Raw genomic sequence first — 19,528 nt, 5'->3', positions numbered from 1 at the left:
GGCTGAGGGCAGAGAGGTGAAGGAATGAAGGGATGGGCTTCAGGCTCGACCCTGTGGGGGCCTGCATGCCAGGCTTGCACTGAGAGCTATGGGAACAGTTACCAATCACATTGCCCCATCGCACCCCACCCCACCTCACCCTCCAGCAGCTGGAGCTGGGGCAGTCAGGGAAGGCTGGGCTGGCCAAAACTTGCTCCTCTTTCTCTTGCTAGAACCCCTGCCTGAAGAACCAGGGAAGGATACTGGATCCCTAACAGCCTCCACCAAGGCCACAGAGGCTGCTTGCTGAAATGACCCAGAATCAAAAGAAAAAAATTTCACACAATGCAAAAATTAGAAACAATATTTATTATTTCCTGTTAAAATAGGGTGCTCTCATGAGAAAAGAGTGTGCAAAAAGAGCCTTCCTACACCCTGGGCTTTCTCACTTATCCTAGCAAGCTGGGACTGTCGGTTCAAAATTCTCCTCCTCACTGTGTAGGAGGGAAAGCTCTCCACCTACTCCTGGAAATTAGGCTACTCTAGTTTTAATTTTGATTACTTGCATGCATTAAAAAAAAAAAACCTGACTGTTAACAGGCTATCTACCCCTAGGCACATTTGCTCAGTCCACTTGGACAGACAGATGTGGGCCTCAAGTCCACATTCCCATGTGCAGGCCAGGATTAGATGATACCCTGGAAATCTGGTGAGTGTTCCTGGCTAGGGATCAAAGAAGGCCCCAGTTCCTGGTCAGATGGCTGAAAACATGCATAGTGTCTCCAGTGAGAGGCTGAGATTCCCTCTTTCTCAAGGAGTATTTTGGGTGTAGTAGGGCCAGTGGTCAACTAGTAGACAGCATTCTGGCCACAGACAGTATCTGGTCTAGAAGCTACTTACTCCATCTCCAAATCCTCATGAGTTCCCTTAAATTGACTACAGTGGATTCAAGTTGCAAAATGGCAAATTATACCAGGAAGAGGATGTCATTAAGACAATGGTCTCAACCATTGAGTCCGTGCACAGAGCTCACATCCCACCATGCCCCTCCCCTCACACTTCAGGACAGCCTAGTCCTGCCCACTGTTCCTCCTCGATGACAGCTTCCAGCATCCTGAAGCCTTGAGCAGCCTTCAGCCTCACAAGTTGGGCATGGCCCAATTAAGGAACTTCATGGCAACTTCAAAGCCAAGGAAACAGGCCTGAGAAGGGGTTGGAAGGAAGAGAAAAGCCAACAGGAGTTGTGACTATTCACAGAGACCCCAGCACTGTGCTTGACTGGCCCTGTCAGGTCCAAAACCCCTTCCTAATCTCCCACCTCAGGTCACGGAATCAAGCTATGCTTTCTCATTCCTAAAAGGGAAAGAAAATGCATGTCCCACAACTGCCCACTTCTGATGGCCAGGCCAGGAAATCAAAGCTCCTCACCTCAGAGGATCACAAAGGCAAATCTTCCTGACAGTTTCAGGAAAGGGAACAAATAAGGAGGCTCTGACTGAGGGTGGGATTTGGAAAAACTGAGCCCCCAATTCAATCCCAGAAGCAAGCAAAAGTCAGCCCACCTGCACCCTGCTCTGAGCCCCAAAGGGAAAGCACAGCCCCTGCCAGTCACTCACCGCATTGGCTGGGAAGGCTCGGATCATCACTGCATTGAACCCCGTATACAAGGATGTGATTCCTTCATTCCGGATCAGCTCCCTCAGCACATCTCTGAAGCCATTAGGATATTTCCCAGGAGGTGCTGTGGGCAGAAAGCAACTGTTAAGGCTTCAGGAAGCTTCCTGACCTGACCATGGTGACCTACATGGGGACAATATTGTAGTCAAGTCTTCCTGCAGGGCCACAGCACCAGCGAGAGGACACTTTGCAGGTCATCTGGGACCAGTCCACAGACAACACAGTTCACCTTGGGACAAACAAATACAAATGTCTGGATTACCGGTGCCAAGGGAGTGGAGAAGGGAATGAAGAATGAAACAGTCCTTCTGCTCATGTGAGGGAAGGAAGGTTGATTTGACTTCTTCTCTACTATTTTTCTTTTTTTGGGCCACGCTGCACGGCATGTGGGATCTTAGTTCCCTGACCAGGGACTGAACGTGTGCCCCCTGCAGTGGAAGCGAGGAGTCTTAACCACTGGACTGCCAGGGAGGTCCTTCTCTCACTTATTTTATGTTTAGGCTGACAAGAAAATGAGTCTAGGGGCTTCCCTGGTGGCGCAGTGGTTGAGAGTCTGCCTGCCGATGCAGGGGACACGGGTTCGTGCCCCGGTCCGGGAAGATCCCACATGCTGCAGAGCAGCTAGGCCCGTGAACCATGGCCGCTGAGCCTGCATGTCCGGAGCCTGTGCTCCACAACAGGAGAGGCCACAGCAGTGAGAGGCCCGCGTACTGCAAAAAAAAAAAGAAAATGAGTCTAGCATTCCTAGAACACAAATGACTGCAAGGGAGAATGTTGTCCAGAGAGATGCTGAGTGCTACTGTGGAGACTGAGTATCCCTAGGGCCTTAAGAACTCTGTACCACAGGGGCAACCAGTTCTGGGACCTACTCCAACCCCATCTACCCCACTCTCCTCTACTAACCAGTCTGGAAGCGGGACTTGAGCACGTCTGGAGGGATTGCCACAGCCCAGTTGAAGATCCCTGCGATGCCCCCAGCCACCAGGATCCGAGGCACGCTGAGCTCATTGACGCTGCAGAATACCAAACAGCCCCAGTCAGACAAAGGCTGTGACAGTGGTGTTCAGACCATCCCTCCTGTGCAGACAGGGCAGCCACAGAGAGGGAGAAACTGGCTGGAGGGAGGAGGTCCAAGGCCAAAGCTCCTGTGACATGGTAGCTGCCACTCGTTGAAGGAGGTTTCATGCACTTGTTTCAAACACTTCCTCCACCGGGTGAGGCACAGGGTAAAGGGTATTAGTATTAGCTGGGCCTCAGCAGCAACAATAGGAAAGTGGACATGGAGACAGAAGCAAGTCCCACTTCTGCCTTCAGATCCACTAACAGGAAATGGCAACCTACCCATGATTGGGCAAAGTGGCTTCTAAGTTCTTCTGTTCTCCTCACCTCTTTTCCTCTGGAGTAAGGATATTTTTCAGCCATTCATATGTCATGAAATACATCCCACTGGCTGGAACATCTGTTAGTGGCAATAAAGAGGTAAATTAAATGATATAAAATTCTTGCAGATTTCCTGATCTTAGAAGGACCAAGCTTGGCTTTGGACCCTTGAAGGTTTCCTGAGAAGCTCCTCAGCAGCACTTCCTATTTGCAATAATCACTTTGCAGTGATCAGACGCTGCTCTGGGGCGAGCACTAGTGTGAGTGAGCGCTAACATGCACGACATTATTTCATCTTCAAAGGCCCTCTGAGTGGTCCCCACTAATATGCCCACTCCAAGCAGTTATAAACGAGCTAACATCTGGCCTTCCCCCAAGCTGTCATCTCAGGACAAGGGTAGAGCTGTCTCTGCCTCTTCTATTGCCACCCCAATAGGACATGCCTCTCAAGCCAAAAAGAGCTCCACTGCTCCTAAGTCATTCTTTCTTCCCACTCATCCCTCCAGCCACGATTTCCACTTGCTACTCCCCTCCGACTGCCAAGCTCATGATTTCCATCCTTGACGGCCAGCCTATCAGAAGGATGGAGGGTCCCCCCATCCTCATGTGTGTCCATGCTGGCCAGAGGTAATATGGCCTAAAACCAGGACACACAGTGCCAGCCCTGTCAGAGCTGTGGCATGTATGGTGCCAAGGCTCGTCGGGAGATCCAGGCAAGACCCTCTGTGGCAAATCACCTCAGATGGAGGGCCTCAAAGGTTACCTCGCATGAGGGTGAGCACAGTCCCCTTGTAGATGCCTCGGATCCCAGCCTCCTTGTATAGCTTCTTTACACAGTCCAAGGCACCAGTATACTTGGTCTCCCCTGAAGAAGCTTGAATCTGAGAGGGAGGAAAGAGTCATCAAGTCAGCAACAGCAACATCAAAGTCAACAAACCTAGCAGGTTACAGAAGATTACATAGTGAGTGTGGGAGTGGTCATTATGCATTAGACCAATGAAATAATATAACTATCATTGTCAAATCGATAGTTATTTAGAAGGTACAATATTGGTGGAAGTTACTATGAAATAAGGCTAGGTGAATATATGACAAAATATAAACAAATGGACTAGAAAAAAAATCAACAGAGGAGATGGAAAATACGTTGAAAAATAAGTTCCCAAATACAAGAGCATTCCCGATAAAGCTAGTTGGAAAAATAAAAAATAAAAAAAGCTAGTTGGCAGTCTAGAAGGGAGGAGACAAATACTTCAGTCAATCACTTATTCCTTCAACAAATATCCATTGACTACTAAATCCACTCCAAGCTCTAACTGATCATGAAGCTTGGTTAAAAGAAGGTGAACTGGAAATTGTATTCAGAGCTCTAAATGCCTGGATAGAGGTCCTGTGTAGAGCCAGGAGAGGGCCAAGGAGAGGTCCCCTATCCTAGTCTCTGGGCTCCAGGGCCTAAGAGCCAAGAGCCTGAGGGCAGGCAGGAGGTATCCCACAAAAGATCTGAGAGAAAGACAGCCCCATGTAGGATCCACAGCAAGTACAGAGTCAAGAGGAATCCGAACACACAAGGGCATCAACCAAAGAGTAGTTAAAGCTGGAAAGAGAGTTCAGATTTAATAGTTCCAAGGAGAAACACTTACAAAATAAATATATAAGTCCAATAAATTTTTGTACATACAAACAATAACTAGTTGAAAAATAATGGAAAAGAATCCCATTCTAATAGCAATAAAGAATTATACTCCAGGGCTTCCCTGGTGGCGCAGTGGTTGAGAGTCCGCCTGCCAATGCAGGGGACACGGGTTCGTGCTCCGGTCTGGGAAGATCCCACATGCTGCGGAGCGGCTGGGCCCGTGAGCCATGGCCGCTGAGCCTGCGCGTCGGAGTCTGTGCTCCGCAACGGGAGAGGCCACAACAGTGAGAGGCCCGCGAACCGCAAAAAAAAAAAAAATCAAGTTTTCTTGAAGGGGCACCTGCACCTAACCCAGAACTCTCTATAATGCTAGAAATATCACAGTCCATGTTCATTGGTCTAATATTGCATATTTAGGTGAAATATTCCTTACCGTGCAACCTCTCGGTATTTTTTATTAGGTACCTAATAACTTCAATGAGTACAAGATAAATAATTGCGTGGACTCAAGAGTTTTAAAGGCTGTTCTTTAAAGTGAGTGCCTACCTTCATGAAATCTGCAATGTCTTAAACTAGCTCTTTTTATAGAGCTTGGCTTGTACTGGAGAAGAAAATCAAGTCTATGAGATTCCCAAGAGCAAAAACATGGCCTTGTTGATCATGGTATCTCTAGCCCCTTGCCAGGAATATAGTAGGTATGACTAGAAATTTATTAGTTAAATTAAGGTAGAAAAATCAATTCATAGTCAACTTTCAAGTAGCAAAACTTGAATACGCTAGACAGTACACAATGTCTCCTAAACTGATTTACATGTCTAAACTCAAGTTAAGCATTCCTTTAAATACATTGATCTGTGTTTCTCTGATAAAGTTACAGAAATACTTCTTCCAGTTTCTGTTTTTCCAATGAAATCACAGGAGGTGTGACTTGTTTAAGGAATAAAGAATGTTCTTAGGAAAAGAAAAAAAAAGCAATAAAATATATGTGCATCAAGCAATAGGATTTGCATAAATAAAACTCTAAAACCTTTCCAAGGGACATAAAAGAAGAGGTAAATAAAAAGAGAGTCATAGTTCTGTTAGGAAAAGTTTTCAATCAGGAAGATGTCAATTTTTCTAAAAATAATAAATTTAAGACAATGTCAATTGAGTATCAATGTTTTTTTTTTTTTTAAATATAACTTCCCCAGATGATCCCAGCACATGTGAGCCTGGTGTATCTGAGGAATGGCACAGAGGCCCACGTTATCAGAGGATGCTGGAGCGGACTCACAGTGACCTGGGGGGCCAAAGAGGACTGGGCATGGAATTGACATATTAACAGAATTTTCTCACTTATGTGTGGTATAGACTGTAAGCAGGGAAACAAGTGAGGAGGCCCTCACAGTCATCCAGGCCAGTGCTGAAGGTGACCTGGAGCAATGTAGTTGCAATGGAGGTGATGGGACAGGATAGATTTGTGATATTTTGAAAGCCAGCTTAACTGTTCAACAAATAGGATATGTACAGTGAGATAAAGTGTACAATCTAGGAGAACTCCTGGGTTTTAGGGCTGAACAACTAGATAGATGGTATTGCCACCAACCGAGCTACAGAAGGTTGTAGATAAAGCAGGTATTGAGGAAGACCAGGAGTTCAGTTTTGCACATGGTGACTCTGAGGTACCTACTAGCATCCAACGGAAATGTTGGATAAACTAGTCCAGAGTTCAGGAAAAGTCTGAGTTGGAGACATAAACTGGAAAATCATTATTATACAGATGGTGTCTAAAAGTCATGAGACAAGAAATCATCAACAAGATGAGTGTAATATGACCGAGCCTTGTGCACATGAACATTAAAAGATTGAGAAGATGAGGATAAACCAACAACAGACATAGAAAAGGAGCAGCCAAGTAGGTAGGAGGAAAGTCAGGAGAGAAGCCAAGTGAAGATAGATCTTCAAGGAAGATGGGGGACCAGCTGAGTCCAATTCTCTTTATGGATCAAGATGGATCAATGTCCAGGCCCAAGAACTGAACATTGGATTTAGTGTAAAAGTCACTGGTGGGACATCTCTGGTGGTCCAGTGGTTAAGAATCTGCCTTCCAGTGCAGGGGACGTGGGTTCGATCCCTGGTTGGGGAACTAAGATCCCACATGCCACGGGGCAACTAAGGCCACCTGCTGCAACTAGAAAGAAGCCCATGTGCCATAACAAAGAGCCCGCACACTGCAACTAAGACGCGACGCAGCCAAAAATAAATTAATTAATTAAAAAATTTTTTAAAAAAAGGTCACTGGTGATCTTGACAAAAGTACTTTTGTTGGAGTTGTGAGGCAAAAGCCAGTCTGATGTGCGTTTGACAATTAGAGAAGGGGGACTAGAGACAAAGAGTAGGAAAAAAACAGAAAACTTTTTCAAAGAATTTTGATGTAAAGGGGAGCAAAGACAGGAAGCACAGAAATAGATGTGGAAGGTAAAATAGAGAGAAGTTTGTATTTTTAAGGTGAAAATACAAGAATATTTACGCTTTTATTGCTGAAGAGAACAATCCATTGGAGAGCAAAAACTGATGTTCAAGGAGAGAGAAAGAAGAATTGTTGAAGCAAGGTCTCTGGATGGGCAAGAGGGGATAGGATGTGGGGTCAAACAGAAGCATGGGCCATTCGTGGTAGAAATAGCTAGGTAGCCACAGATGTAGTTAGATGCCAGTGAGTGAGTGGAGGCAGTGGAGGGCATCTGGTAAAGTCCTCCTCTGGTGGTTTCAGTTTTCTCAGTGAAGTAGAAAGCCAGGGGACTTCCCTGGTGGTGCAGTGGTTAAGAATCCACCTGCCAATGCAGGGGACATGGGTTCGAGCCCTGGTCCGGGAAGATCCCACATGCCGTGGAGCAACTAAGCCTGTGCGCCACAACTACTGAGCGTGCGCTCTAGAGCCCATGAGCCACAACTACTGAGCCCGCATGCCACAACTACTGAAGCCCGCACACCTAGAGCCCATGCTCTGCAACAAGAGAAGCCACCGCAATGAGAAGCCTGTGCACTGCAACAAAGAGTAGCCTCCACTTGCCGCAACTAGAGAAAGCCCGTGCACAGCAACGAAGACTCAACGCAGCCAAAAATAAATAAATTAATAATAATAATTTTAAAAAGCCAGGTCATCTCCTGAGAGGGTTGGGGTTTGAGAAGAGAAGAGAGTCACAAAGTAGTAACCCAGCAGAGTGGAGGAGTACAAGGGAAGAATATGGATGGGGACTGTCTCATCTAGGAGCAGAAAAGGACTTCAGGCATAAAAGAGATGGAAGAAGCCATGATGGAAAAGACTAAGGGACAAGGCTACTGAAAACAAACAGTCCCTAACTCAAAATCAATATACAGACGTCTAAGAAGTATTTTCCCAATCCTCCTGCTAAGTACAACAAAAAACTCTAGACATTATTTGTTTTAAAAAAATATAAGAGGACTCTGAAAGTTTGGAGAGAAGAAGCAGACTGGCTAGGGACCTTGGGACTTAAGCAATGACATAGTGGTGAGTCCCCTGGATTTTTTTTTTTTTTTTTTTTGTGGTACGCGGGCCTCTCACTGTTGTGGCCTCTCCCGTTGTGGAGCACAGGCTCCGGATGCGCAGGCTCAGCGGCCATGGCTCACGGGCCCAGCCAGTCCACAGAATGTGGGATCTTCCCGGACTGGGGCACGAACCCGTGTCCCCTGCATCAGCAGACAGTCTCTCAACCACTGCGCCACCAGGGAAGCCCCCTGGATTTTCTTTTTTGATGTATCTCAGACTTAAAGCAGAAGAAACTGACAATCCAGGAATACCAAGAAGCACAGATCAAAAAGAAGCCTCAACAAAAGCCTGCATTCTCTAGACAAAGGACCAGAAAAGGAACAGCCTAGAAAGACAGAAAATCTTTAGACAAAAAACACTCTACTCCAGCCATACACCATAGAAAAAACTGTGGCCTCACCCTCTTCCACACCAGCAAAGACCCTGTGGGGAGCCCAGACTTCCACCTTCGCAGGGCTGTAACAAGGTACCCAATATGCTACCTGGGTGGAGTCAGAAAAGGCCAAGTACAGAATAAGGACTTTCATCCCTGAGAGCCTGTAACCATCACCCTCCTGTCTTGTGGTGTCAGTAGAGACACTGGAACTCCCACATCCACCCAGCAGTAAAAAGAAGTGCCCCACCCTCAAGTGTCAACAGAGGTCGAGTGGGTCACCTAGACTTCCACTTCCACTTGGCAGTAATGAGGCAGCATCCCTCCCTTCCTACTGGAGTGGTGTCAAAGAAAGCCAACTAAAATGGAAAGATTAAATAGGATCCAGAATCTCAATAAAGTATGCAAATATCCGGGTTCCAATTGGAAATCACACAACATGTCCAAACCCAGGAAGATCTCAAACTGAAAGAAAAAAGAAGCAATAGATGCCAATACCAAGATGACAGAGATGTTAGAATTATCTGACAAAGATTTTAAACCAGCCATTGTAAAAATCCTTCAACGAGTAATTATTAATATGCTTGAAACAGATTAAAAAAATTAGAAAGCCACAGCAAATAAATAAAGTATCAGCACAGAAACAGAAGATATGAGGAAGAACCAAGTGGAAGTTTTAGAATTGAAAAATACAACCGAGGGCTTCCCTGGTGGCACAGTGGTTGAGAGTCCGCCTACCGATGCAGGGGACACGGGTTCGTGCCCCGGTCCGGGAAGATCCCACATGCCGCAGAGCGGCTAGGCCCGTGAGCCATGGCCGCTGAGCCTGCGAGTCCGGAGCCTGTGCTCCGCGACAGGAGAGGCCACAACAGTGAGAGGCCCGCGTACTGCAAAAAAAAAAAAAAAGAAAAATATAACCAAAATAAAAAGCTCAGTGGGGACTTCCCTGGTGGTGCAGTGGTTAAGAGTCCGCCTGCCAATGCAGGGGACACAGGTTCAAGCCCTGGTCCGGGAAGATCCCACATGCTGCACAGCAACTAAGCCCATGTGCCACAACTACTGAGCCTGCGCTCTAGAGCCCATGAGCCACAACTACTGAGCTCACATGTCACAACTACTGAAGCCCGTGTGCCTAAAGCCCAAGCTCCGCAACAAGAGAAGCCACTGCAACGAGAATCCCGCATGAAGAGTAGCCCCCCATTGACGAAACTAGAGAAAGCCCACATGCAGCAACGAAGACCCAACACAACGAAAGAAAGAAAAGAAAGAAAGAAAGAGAGAAAGAAAGAAAGAAAGAAAGAAAGGGAAAAGAACTGTAATCCCAGAACCCGACGTCAAGTGAAAATATTCTTCAGGAATAAAGGGGAAATGAGGCATTCTTAGATGAAGGAAAACTGAGAGACTTTGTCATTCACTGACCTTCCCCAAAAGAATGGCTAAAGGAAGTTCTTTAAATAGAAAAGAAACTCTAAAAGAAGGAACCCTGGAACACCAGGAAGGAAGAAAGAACATAGTAAGCAAAAATATGGGATATTATATAATGGTAATATGAGGGACATTACATACTGATAAAAGGGCCAATCCACTAAGAAGACATAGCAATCCTAAATGTGTATACATTATACAAAAAAGCTGCAAACTATGTGAAGCAAAACTGATAGAACTGAAAGAAGAAACAAACAAACTCACAATTACAGTTGGAGATTTCAAATTCCTCCATCAACGAATAGGTAGAACAACTAGACAGAAAATTATCAAGGATAGAGAAGAACTCAACAACACCATCAACCAACAGGATATAATCGACATTTATAGATTACTCCACCAAATGACAGCAGAACACACACTCTTTTCAAATGCCCATGGAACATGGACCAGGATAAACCATATCCAAGGCCATAAACCTCAAGAAATTTAAAAGAAGGTAAATAATACAGAATATGTTTTCCAATCACAATGGACTCAAACTAGAAATCAATAATCTCCAACACTTGAAAACTGAACAATACTCTCCTAAGTAATTAAAAAAGGAAGTCTCAAAGGAAATTAGAAAACACACTGAAGTGGGACTTCCCTGGTGGTCCAGTGGCTAAGACTCCATGCTCTCAATACAGGGGGCCTGGGTTCGACCCCTAGTCAGAGAACTAGATCCCACATGCCACAACTAAAAGTTTTCATGCCACAACTAAAACATCCTGCATGCTGCAACTAGGACCCGAGAGAGAGAGAGAGAGAGAGAGAGAGAGAGAGAGAGAGAGAGAGAGAGAGAGAGAGAGAGAGAAAGAAAGAGAGAAAGAGAGAAAGAAAGAAGGAAAGAAAGAAAGAAAGAAAAAGAAAGAAAGAAAGAAAGAAAGAAAAAGAAAGAAAGAAAGAAAGAAAGAAAGAAAGAAAGAAAGAAAAAGAAAGAAAGAAAGAAAGAAAAAGAAAGAAAGAAAGAAGGAAAGAAAGAAAGAAAGAAAAAGAAAGAAAGAAAGAAAGAAAGAAAAAGAAAGAAAGAAAGAAAGAAAGAAAGAAAGAAAGAAAGAAAAAGAAAGAAAGAAAGAAAGAAAAAGAAAGAAAGAAAGAAGGAAAGAAAGAAAGAAAGAAAAAGAAAGAAAGAAAGAAAGAAAGAAAGAAAGAAAGAAAGAAAAAGAAAGAAAGAAAGAAAGAAAGAAGGAAAGAAAGAAAGAAAGAAAAAGAAAGAAAGAAAGAAAGAAGGAAAGAAAACACACTGAACTGACTGAAAATTAAAATATGTTGAAGTTTGTGGGACACAGCTAAAGCAGGGCTGAGAGGAAACTTTATAGCACTGACTGTGTATGTTAGAAAAGAGGAAAAGTCTCAAAACAATAATCTAAGCTTGCACCTCAAACACCTAAAAAAAAAAAAAGAAAGAAAAGCAAACAAAACCCAAAACAAGCAAAAGGAAGGAAATAATTTTTAAAAAAGCAGAAACCAATGAAATTGAAAACAGAAAAACAATAAAGAAAATCAATGAGGTGAGTTCCCTGGTGGCCTAGTGGTTAGGATTCTGGGCTTTCACTGCTGTGGCCTGGATTCAGGGAACTGAGATCCCGCAAGCCACGTGGCATGGCCAAAAAAAAAAAAAGAAAGAAAGAAAAATCTTTTTTGAAAAGATCAATAAAACTGACAAACCTCAAGTGAGGCTGACAAAGAAAAAAAAAGAGAGAAGTCACAAATTATTGTTTTTTATTAATTAATTAATTTATTTATTTTTGGCTGTGTTGGGTATTCGCTGCTGCACGCAGGCTTTCTCTAGTTGTGGCGAGCGGGGGCTACTCTTCGTTGTGGTGTGCAGGCTTCTCATTGCACTGGCTTCTCTTGTTGAGGAGCACAGGCTCTAGGCACGAGGGCTGCAGTAGTTGTGGCTCGCGGCTCTAGAGTGCAGGCTCAGTAGTTGGGGTGCATGGGCTTAGTTGCTCCGTGGCATATGGGATCTTCCCGGACCAGGGCTCAAACCCGTTTCCCCTGCATGAGCAGGTGGATTCTTAACCACTGTGCCACCAGGGAAGCCCTACAAATTATTAATACCAGGAATAAAACAGAAGATAACACCGCAGAATCTGCCAATGTATAAAGGACAATAAGGGACTACTACAAACAACTTTACACACACACATTTGACAACTTAGATAAAAAAAACAAAACCAAAAACTACCACAGGGACTCCCCTGGTGGCGCAGTGGATAAGACTCCGTGCTCCCAGTGTAGGAGGCCCAGGTTCGATCCCTGATCAGGGAACCAGATCCTATATGCAACCGCAACTAAGAGTTCACATGCCACAACTAAGGAGCTGGCAAGCCACAACTAAGGAGGCCGCCTGCCGCAACTAAGAACTGGCACAACCAAATAAATAAAATATATAAAAAAAAACTACCACAATTTTCCCAATATGAAATAAGTAATTTGAATAGCCCTATAACTATTAAGAAAATTGAATTCATAATTTAATAATTCCTCCCCCCAAATCTCCAAGCCTATATGGTTTCACTATAAAATTCTACCAAATGTTTATAGGAAAATTAACACCAATTCTACATAATCCCTCTCAGAAAATAGAAGAGGGAACAATTCCCAATGCATTTTATGAAGACAGCATTATTCTGATACCAAAACCAGATAGAGACAAGACAGAAAAATAACTGACAGACTAGTATCTCTCATGACTATAGATGCAAAAATACTTAACAAAATATAAGAAAATAGAACTCAGCAGTATATAAAAAGAATTATAAACTATGACCAAGTTGGGGGGTTTATTCCAGCAATTCAAAATTGGTTCAGGATTCAAACACCGATTGATGTAATTCACCGTATAAGAGGTTAAAGGAGAAAAATCACATGATCACATTAATAAATGAAGAAAAAGAATTTGACACAAGTCAATATCCATTTATGAGAAAACTCTCAGAAAAAGAGGAATAGAAGGTAACTTTCTCAACTTGATAAAGAGCATCTATCAAAAAAACTACATCTGGGACCTCCCTGGTGGTCCAGTGGTTAAGACTCTGCACTTCCACTGCAGGGGACACCGTGTTCCATCCCTGTTCAGGGAACTAAGATCCTGCATGCAGCGTGGTGCGGCCAAAAAAACTAAACAAACAAACAAAAAACTACACTTAACATCATATTTAGCAGTGAAATAGTGAACACTTCCCCATGAGATTGGGAACAAGGTAAAAATATCCACTCTCATCACTCTTATTCAACACAGTACTGGAAATTCTAGCCAGTGAAATAAGGAAATAAAAGGTAAATAGATTAGAAAAGAAGAAATAAAACTGTCCCTATTTGCAAATAACATGATTATCTACATAGGAAATCCCAAGAAATCTATCAAAAAAAAATCCTAGAATTAATAAGGGCATTCAGGAAGGTTCACATGATACAAAATTAACATACAAAAATTTATTGTATTTCTACAAACTAGCAATGAAAATGTAGACAACAAAATTAAAATTATAATACCATTTACAATGCCATTTTACAAAGTCAGATTAAGAGAGAAGCACTTAGGTATATAAGAAAACACATTAAGAGCTTATATGCTGAAAACTACACAATGCTGATGAAAGAAATTGAAGTTCTAAATAAATGGAGAGATATAACATGTCCATGTATTGGAAGACTCAAAATAATGTGTTAATTCTACCCAAATTGACCTATAGGTTTAACATAATCTCAGCAAGATTTTTCTCAATTTTCTAAATTACCCTAAAATTTACATAGAAATATTGGGTTGGCCAAAAAGTTTTCTGTAAGATGTTATGGAAAAACCCAAGCGAACTTTTTGGCCAACCCAATACAAAGGAATTAGAATAGCTAGAACAATTTTTTTTCATTCATTAATTAATTTATTTATTTTTGGCTGTGTTGGGTCTTCATTGCTACACGCGGGCTTTCTCCAGTTGCGGCAAGCGGGAGCTACTCTTCGTTGCGGTGCGTGGGGCTTCTCATTGCGGTGGCTTCTCCTGTTGTGAAGCAGCACAGGCTTCAGTAGTTGTGGCACACAAGTTCAGTAGTTGTGGTTCTCAGGCTCTAGAGCAGAGGCTGAGCAGTTGTGGTGCATGGGCTTAGTTGCTCCGAGGCATGTGAGATCTTCCCGGACCAGGGCTCGAACCCGTGTCCCCTGTGTTGGCAGGCGGATTCTTAACCACTGCGCCACCAGGGAAGTCCCCATTTTTTTTTTAAAGAATAAAGTGGGAGGCATCAGTCTAGTCAATTTCAAGACTTAGTATATGGCTATACTAATCAAGACTGTGTAGTATTCGTGAAGGGACAGAAGCATAAATCAATGGAAGAAACTAGAGTACCCAGAAGTAGACCCACACAAATATGCCCAACTGATTTTTAACAAAGATGCAAACACAATTCAGTGGAAGAAAGATAAGTCTCTTCAGCAAATGGTATGGTGCAATTGGACAGCCCTAGGGAAAAGAAAAAAAAAAAAGAACTCTGACCTAATTTTCATACATAATACAAATATTAACTCAAAATGGAGTCACAGACTTAAATGTAAAAGGTAAACTATAGATAAAACTTTTGGAAAAAACATATTAGAAAATCTTTGGGATTGCAGGCTAGGTAAAGAGTTCTTAAGACCTGATGCCCCAAACACCCAAAACCCAATCCATAAAAGAAAAATTAACAAACTGGACTTCATCAAAATTTAAAATGTTTGCTCAAAAGACTCTGTTGAGAGGATGAAAAGACAAACTATAGACTAGGAGAAAATATTTGCAAACCACATATCTGACAAAGCACTAGTATCTAGAATAAAGGACTCTCAAAACTCAATAATAAAAAAACAAATGGGCTTCCCTGGTGGCGCAGTGGTTGAGAGTCCGCCTGCCGATGCAGGGGACACGGGTTCGTGCCCCGGTCCGGGAAGATCCCACATGCTGCGGAGCAGCTGGGCCTGTGAGCCATGGCCGTTGAGCCTGCACGTCCGGAGTCTGTGCTCCACAAAAGGGAGAGGCCACAACAGTGAGAGGCCCACATACCACAAAACAAACAAACAAACAAACAAATAATCCAATTAGAAATGGGCAAAACACATGAACAAACATTTCACCAAACAGGATATACATATAGCAAATGAGCACAGGAAAGGATGTTCAACATCCTCAGCTATTAGGAAAATACAAATTAAATGAGATATCACTACACACCTATCAGAATGGCTAAAATTAAGAACAGTGACAACACCAAATGTTGGTGAGGATGCAGAGAAACTGGATCACTCATATATTGCTGGTGGAAATGTACAATGATATAGCTACTCTGAAAAAGCTGTTTGGTAGTTTCTTTAAAAACTAACACACATGGGACTTCCCTGGAGATCCAGTGGTTAAGACTCCACGCTTCCACTTCAGGGTACACAGGTTTGATCCCTGATGGGGGAACTAAGATTCCACATGCTGGTGCAGTGTGGCCAAAAAAACCCAAAGAAACCCCCACTAAACATGCAACTACCACATGACTCAGCAATTATACTCCTGGGCATTTATCCCAGAGAAATGAAGACTGATTTTCTCAGAAAAACCTCTGTACATGAATGTTTATAGCTTCTTTATTTATAATAGCCAAAAACTGAAAACAACCCAGATGTCCTTCAATGTATGAAAAGTTAAACATATTTCTAGTACATCCACACCATGCACTATTGAAAAGGAATGAACTATTCATATAAGCAACAATCTGTATGAATCTCCAGAAAATTAGGTTGAGTTGAAAAAGCCAACCTGAAAAGTTTACATACTGTATAGTTCCATTTATATAAGTCTTGAAATTACAGGCTTATAGAATTCAGATTAGTGGTTGCTGGGGTGGTTAAGGACTGGAGTGGGGTACGAGAAGTGAATGTGGCTATTAAAGGGCTACATGAAGGATCCTTGGCATGTTGGAATTGTTCTGTATCTTGCCTGTAACAATGTCAATATTCTGGTTGCGATATTGTACTATAATTTTACAATACATTACCTCTGTGGAAGAACTGAGTAAAGGGTACATGGGATCCTTTTGTTTTATTTATTTCTTTATTTCCCTTTGTATTACTTCTTACAACTGTATGTGAATCTATAAGTATCTCAAAATAAAAAATTTAATTTAAAAAATGCACAAAATTAAATGACAAATGCAAAGCATGAAAAAGACTTGCCAAATATGATAAGAAATTAATAACCTTAATATGTCCAAAGGTTTTAGGGGTAGGGGAGTGACAGGCACAAACTATTGGGTGTAAGACAGGCCACAAGGATGTATTGTACAACTTGGGGAATACAGCCAATATTTTGTAATAACTATAAATGGAGTGTAACCTTTAAAAATTGTATAAAAATTTTAAAAAATAATAAATTGGGGACTTCCCTGGTGGCACAGGGGTTAAGAATCCGCCTGCCAATGCAGGGGACACGGGTTCGATCCCTGAACCGGTAAGATCCCACATGCTGCAGAGCAACTAAGCCCATGCGCCACAATTACTGAGCCTGCGCTCTAGAGCTCGCGTGCCACAACTACTGAGCCCGTGTGCTGCAACTACTGAAGCCCACGCGCCTAGAGCCCGTGCTCTGCAACAAGAGAAGCCACCACAATGAGAAGCCTGTGCACCGCAACAGAGTAGCCCCTGCTCGCGGCAACTAGAGAGAGCCTGCGCTGCAATGAAGACCCAACACAGCCAAAAATAAATAAATAAAACAAAATAATAAATTCAAACATGTCCAAAGCTTTTATAAGTCAATAGAAAAACAAACAAATGAGCAAAGAACACAAATAGGCATTTCACAAAGGAAAATACAAACAGCTAATATGCATCAAAAAAATTAACCCCACCGACAATTAAAAGCAAGAAAAATTAAAACGATGCAAATTTTTCACCCATCAGACTAGCAGAGATTGTAAATTAGATGCCACAGAATCTGCTGGGAAGTAAGAGCTCTTATACTTTTGACAGGAATAGAAAATGACAGACTTATAGGAGGGCCATTTAGTAAAATGCATTAAAAACCTTTTTAACCTTAAAAAAAAAAGCACCTACCTTTAATCATACTAATTTCAAGTCTAGACATTTATCCTAAGAAAATAATCAGGAACACATGCAGAGACTTATTTACAGAGATCTTCACTATGGCATATAATTTGTCATGTCCCCAGATAAGGTATTATTGGGTAAATGACAGCCATGTATTGAAATAAAATACAGAAAATGACGCTTGAGAAAAAAAATCACAAAAATATTGCGACATATCAAATGAAAAAAACTGGTTACAAAACTATTGCAATATGTGACCCCAATTTTATTTCAAAAGATAACTTTTTTTAATACAAGTTTACCAAAAAGACTAGAAGAATTCACACAGAAAGCATAACAGTGGGGTGGTATCATGGGTGATAAATACATTGTTTTCCGTGTGCTTCTCTGCATTACCAAAATTTTTCTAGTAAAGACTGTGTGTTAAATTGCTTCAGCCATTAGAAGAAAAAAGCAGTAACACTTTTTTAAAAAGGAGCCCTGTGTGGTAAGGCAGGCAGTCAGTTCACACCCTTGGCCTGGGAAAAAGCCAGACACTTTAAGGGCACTGAGCCTTTGGGCAAATGGCAGAGACCTATCATGTTAGGCAGGAGCAGCCTCCCTTCCACCTCTGATGAGACATGACTCACCTTTCAGAGTTCCTGAAGTAGCTGCTAATTAGGGTGGATAAGTCTGAGCTCACCCGTCACAGGTGTGACATTTGATTTGTTGCACTGTCCTGGTTCTTGATTCTACTACGATTGCTTCCATGTTCCTGAAAACCTTGAAACTGTTTTGCACACCTGACCTGAAGTCTTTATAAAGGGTGAAAGGACATAAACATCCACACAAAATTGTATACCCAATGGAAAAAGCTAGCCACCTCCCCCCAAATCATATCCCCCCCACCCCAGATCACACCCTCACCTGTAACAAGCACTTGATCCGTTCTCCAGGAGTCATAATTCCCGTGGTGAATACACCAGATAACATCCCAGCTGCAAATAGTTGGGGGTAGCTATATTGAAAAAAACACAAGAGGCAAGAACCTGTGACTAACCACCCAGAACAGAGGCAATCCCAGCAAAGAGGACTTTGAAAGAAAAAATAAGTACTTGGACTGGGCAGAAGTCCAGAACAAATAAAGCATATTTCACACAAAACCCAACGTCTAGGTATATTCTGACATCAAATTTCCCAAGGCAGGGGTCTCAGTGCCAAGAGCAATATGAGCTTGGTCACGAGGCCCACATGCACACTCAGATGGCCTCACCCATGGGAGAAGTTTCCTCCCTGGCCTGCCATGCACAGTGACTATGGACGAGTTTCCTGGCCTCTCTGAGCCTTGATCTGTAAAGTTCAGGGCTGTTGTGGAAAAAAGCCTCTAACCCAGAATGCAGACCTCAATCAACCCCAGTTCCCCTCCAATCTCGCCTCCTCTGGATCACCAAGGGCCTGAGAACATTTTAAGCCAAGATTCACAAAGGACGGTGTCAAGGCCGGAGGAATGGCTGTGGCCACTTGCACAGGCTAAGGGGGCCAGCCAGGCCAGTTGTGAGGAATGTACTGTAAGATGCTGGGAAGGGCCCAGTCAGGGATGGTACCCACACACATGATGGGTCCTGTGGCCTTCCATGCAGGGAATAGTCCCCCAGTGGCCAGAGATATGGATCCTCACCATGGCCCTCACAGAATGAACCACATTGAATATTTGGTGGAATTGGAGGCTCCTGGTGTCACGGCCTGTCCCACCTCTGGCATCTCCTTTTCTTTCTAAGATTAGCTATACCAGACTGGTCTGGAGGCAGTGGAGTACAGAGCTACAATTAGCATTTCAATAGTGTCCCCACAATTTAGCAAATGTTGTTGAAAAACTTCACTTTCTTGCCTGGGCCGCAGGCCCCTCCTAACCCCAAGCCTCTGATAGCTGAGGCTTCAGGCCTGTCCCACACTACAAGGAGCCCAAAACCCAGAGAACAGATGTCAGATGGGGAAAGGGAGACATCCACTTCGGGTCCTTCCTTCCAGGGCACCAGTCTCAATGGTCCTGTTTTTTCCAGGCACTCACACAACTACCTCACGCATGCAAGCCCAGCACACAAGCTGACTGTTCAACAGTCAGGAGACTTGCTTTCATGCATGGCCTCCTTTACAGTCTCAGTTCACACTGCTGTCCCCAAGAGGAGTCCTCTCAGCAACAAAACTTCCCCTCATGAGATCAACATCTGTTCTTCCATGTATGCCCAGACCTTAGGCTGGACATACCTCCATCTCCCGGGACTGGGGACTTTCCTCTGAACAGGGTCTATGTGTGCACAGGGTACCATGCAGACACCCTACATGAGTGGCCCATTCTGCCACCCTTCACCCCCACATGAGGGAAGCATCTGTGAGTGCTGGACCCAAGGTCCTGGTAATGTTCCTTTCCAT

The 19,528-nt window shown here is 43.3% G+C and overlaps 1 protein-coding gene across 1 annotated transcript in view; it reads right to left on the bottom strand.

Moving 5' to 3' along the window:
- Positions 1-328: 328 nt before the first annotated feature.
- SLC25A20 (solute carrier family 25 member 20) overlaps positions 329-19,528 on the bottom strand; it is a 32,051-nt gene continuing 12,851 nt past the window's right edge. Inside the window, exons 4-9 of the mRNA XM_060161955.1 lie at positions 18,026-18,116; positions 3,800-3,917; positions 3,043-3,115; positions 2,560-2,669; positions 1,596-1,720; positions 329-1,181 (exon numbers count right to left, since the gene is read on the bottom strand). Coding sequence (XP_060017938.1) covers positions 1,119-1,181; positions 1,596-1,720; positions 2,560-2,669; positions 3,043-3,115; positions 3,800-3,917; positions 18,026-18,116 — 580 coding nt within the window. The 3' untranslated portion in view covers positions 329-1,118. The remainder of the gene's footprint in view (positions 1,182-1,595; positions 1,721-2,559; positions 2,670-3,042; positions 3,116-3,799; positions 3,918-18,025; positions 18,117-19,528) is intronic.

Source organism: Lagenorhynchus albirostris, chromosome 10 (genome assembly GCF_949774975.1).
Source record: "Lagenorhynchus albirostris chromosome 10, mLagAlb1.1, whole genome shotgun sequence".
NCBI lineage: Eukaryota > Metazoa > Chordata > Mammalia > Artiodactyla > Delphinidae > Lagenorhynchus > Lagenorhynchus albirostris.
The sequence above is the reverse complement of the archived record's forward strand: the minus strand, read 5'-3'. Positions and strand labels throughout refer to the sequence as shown.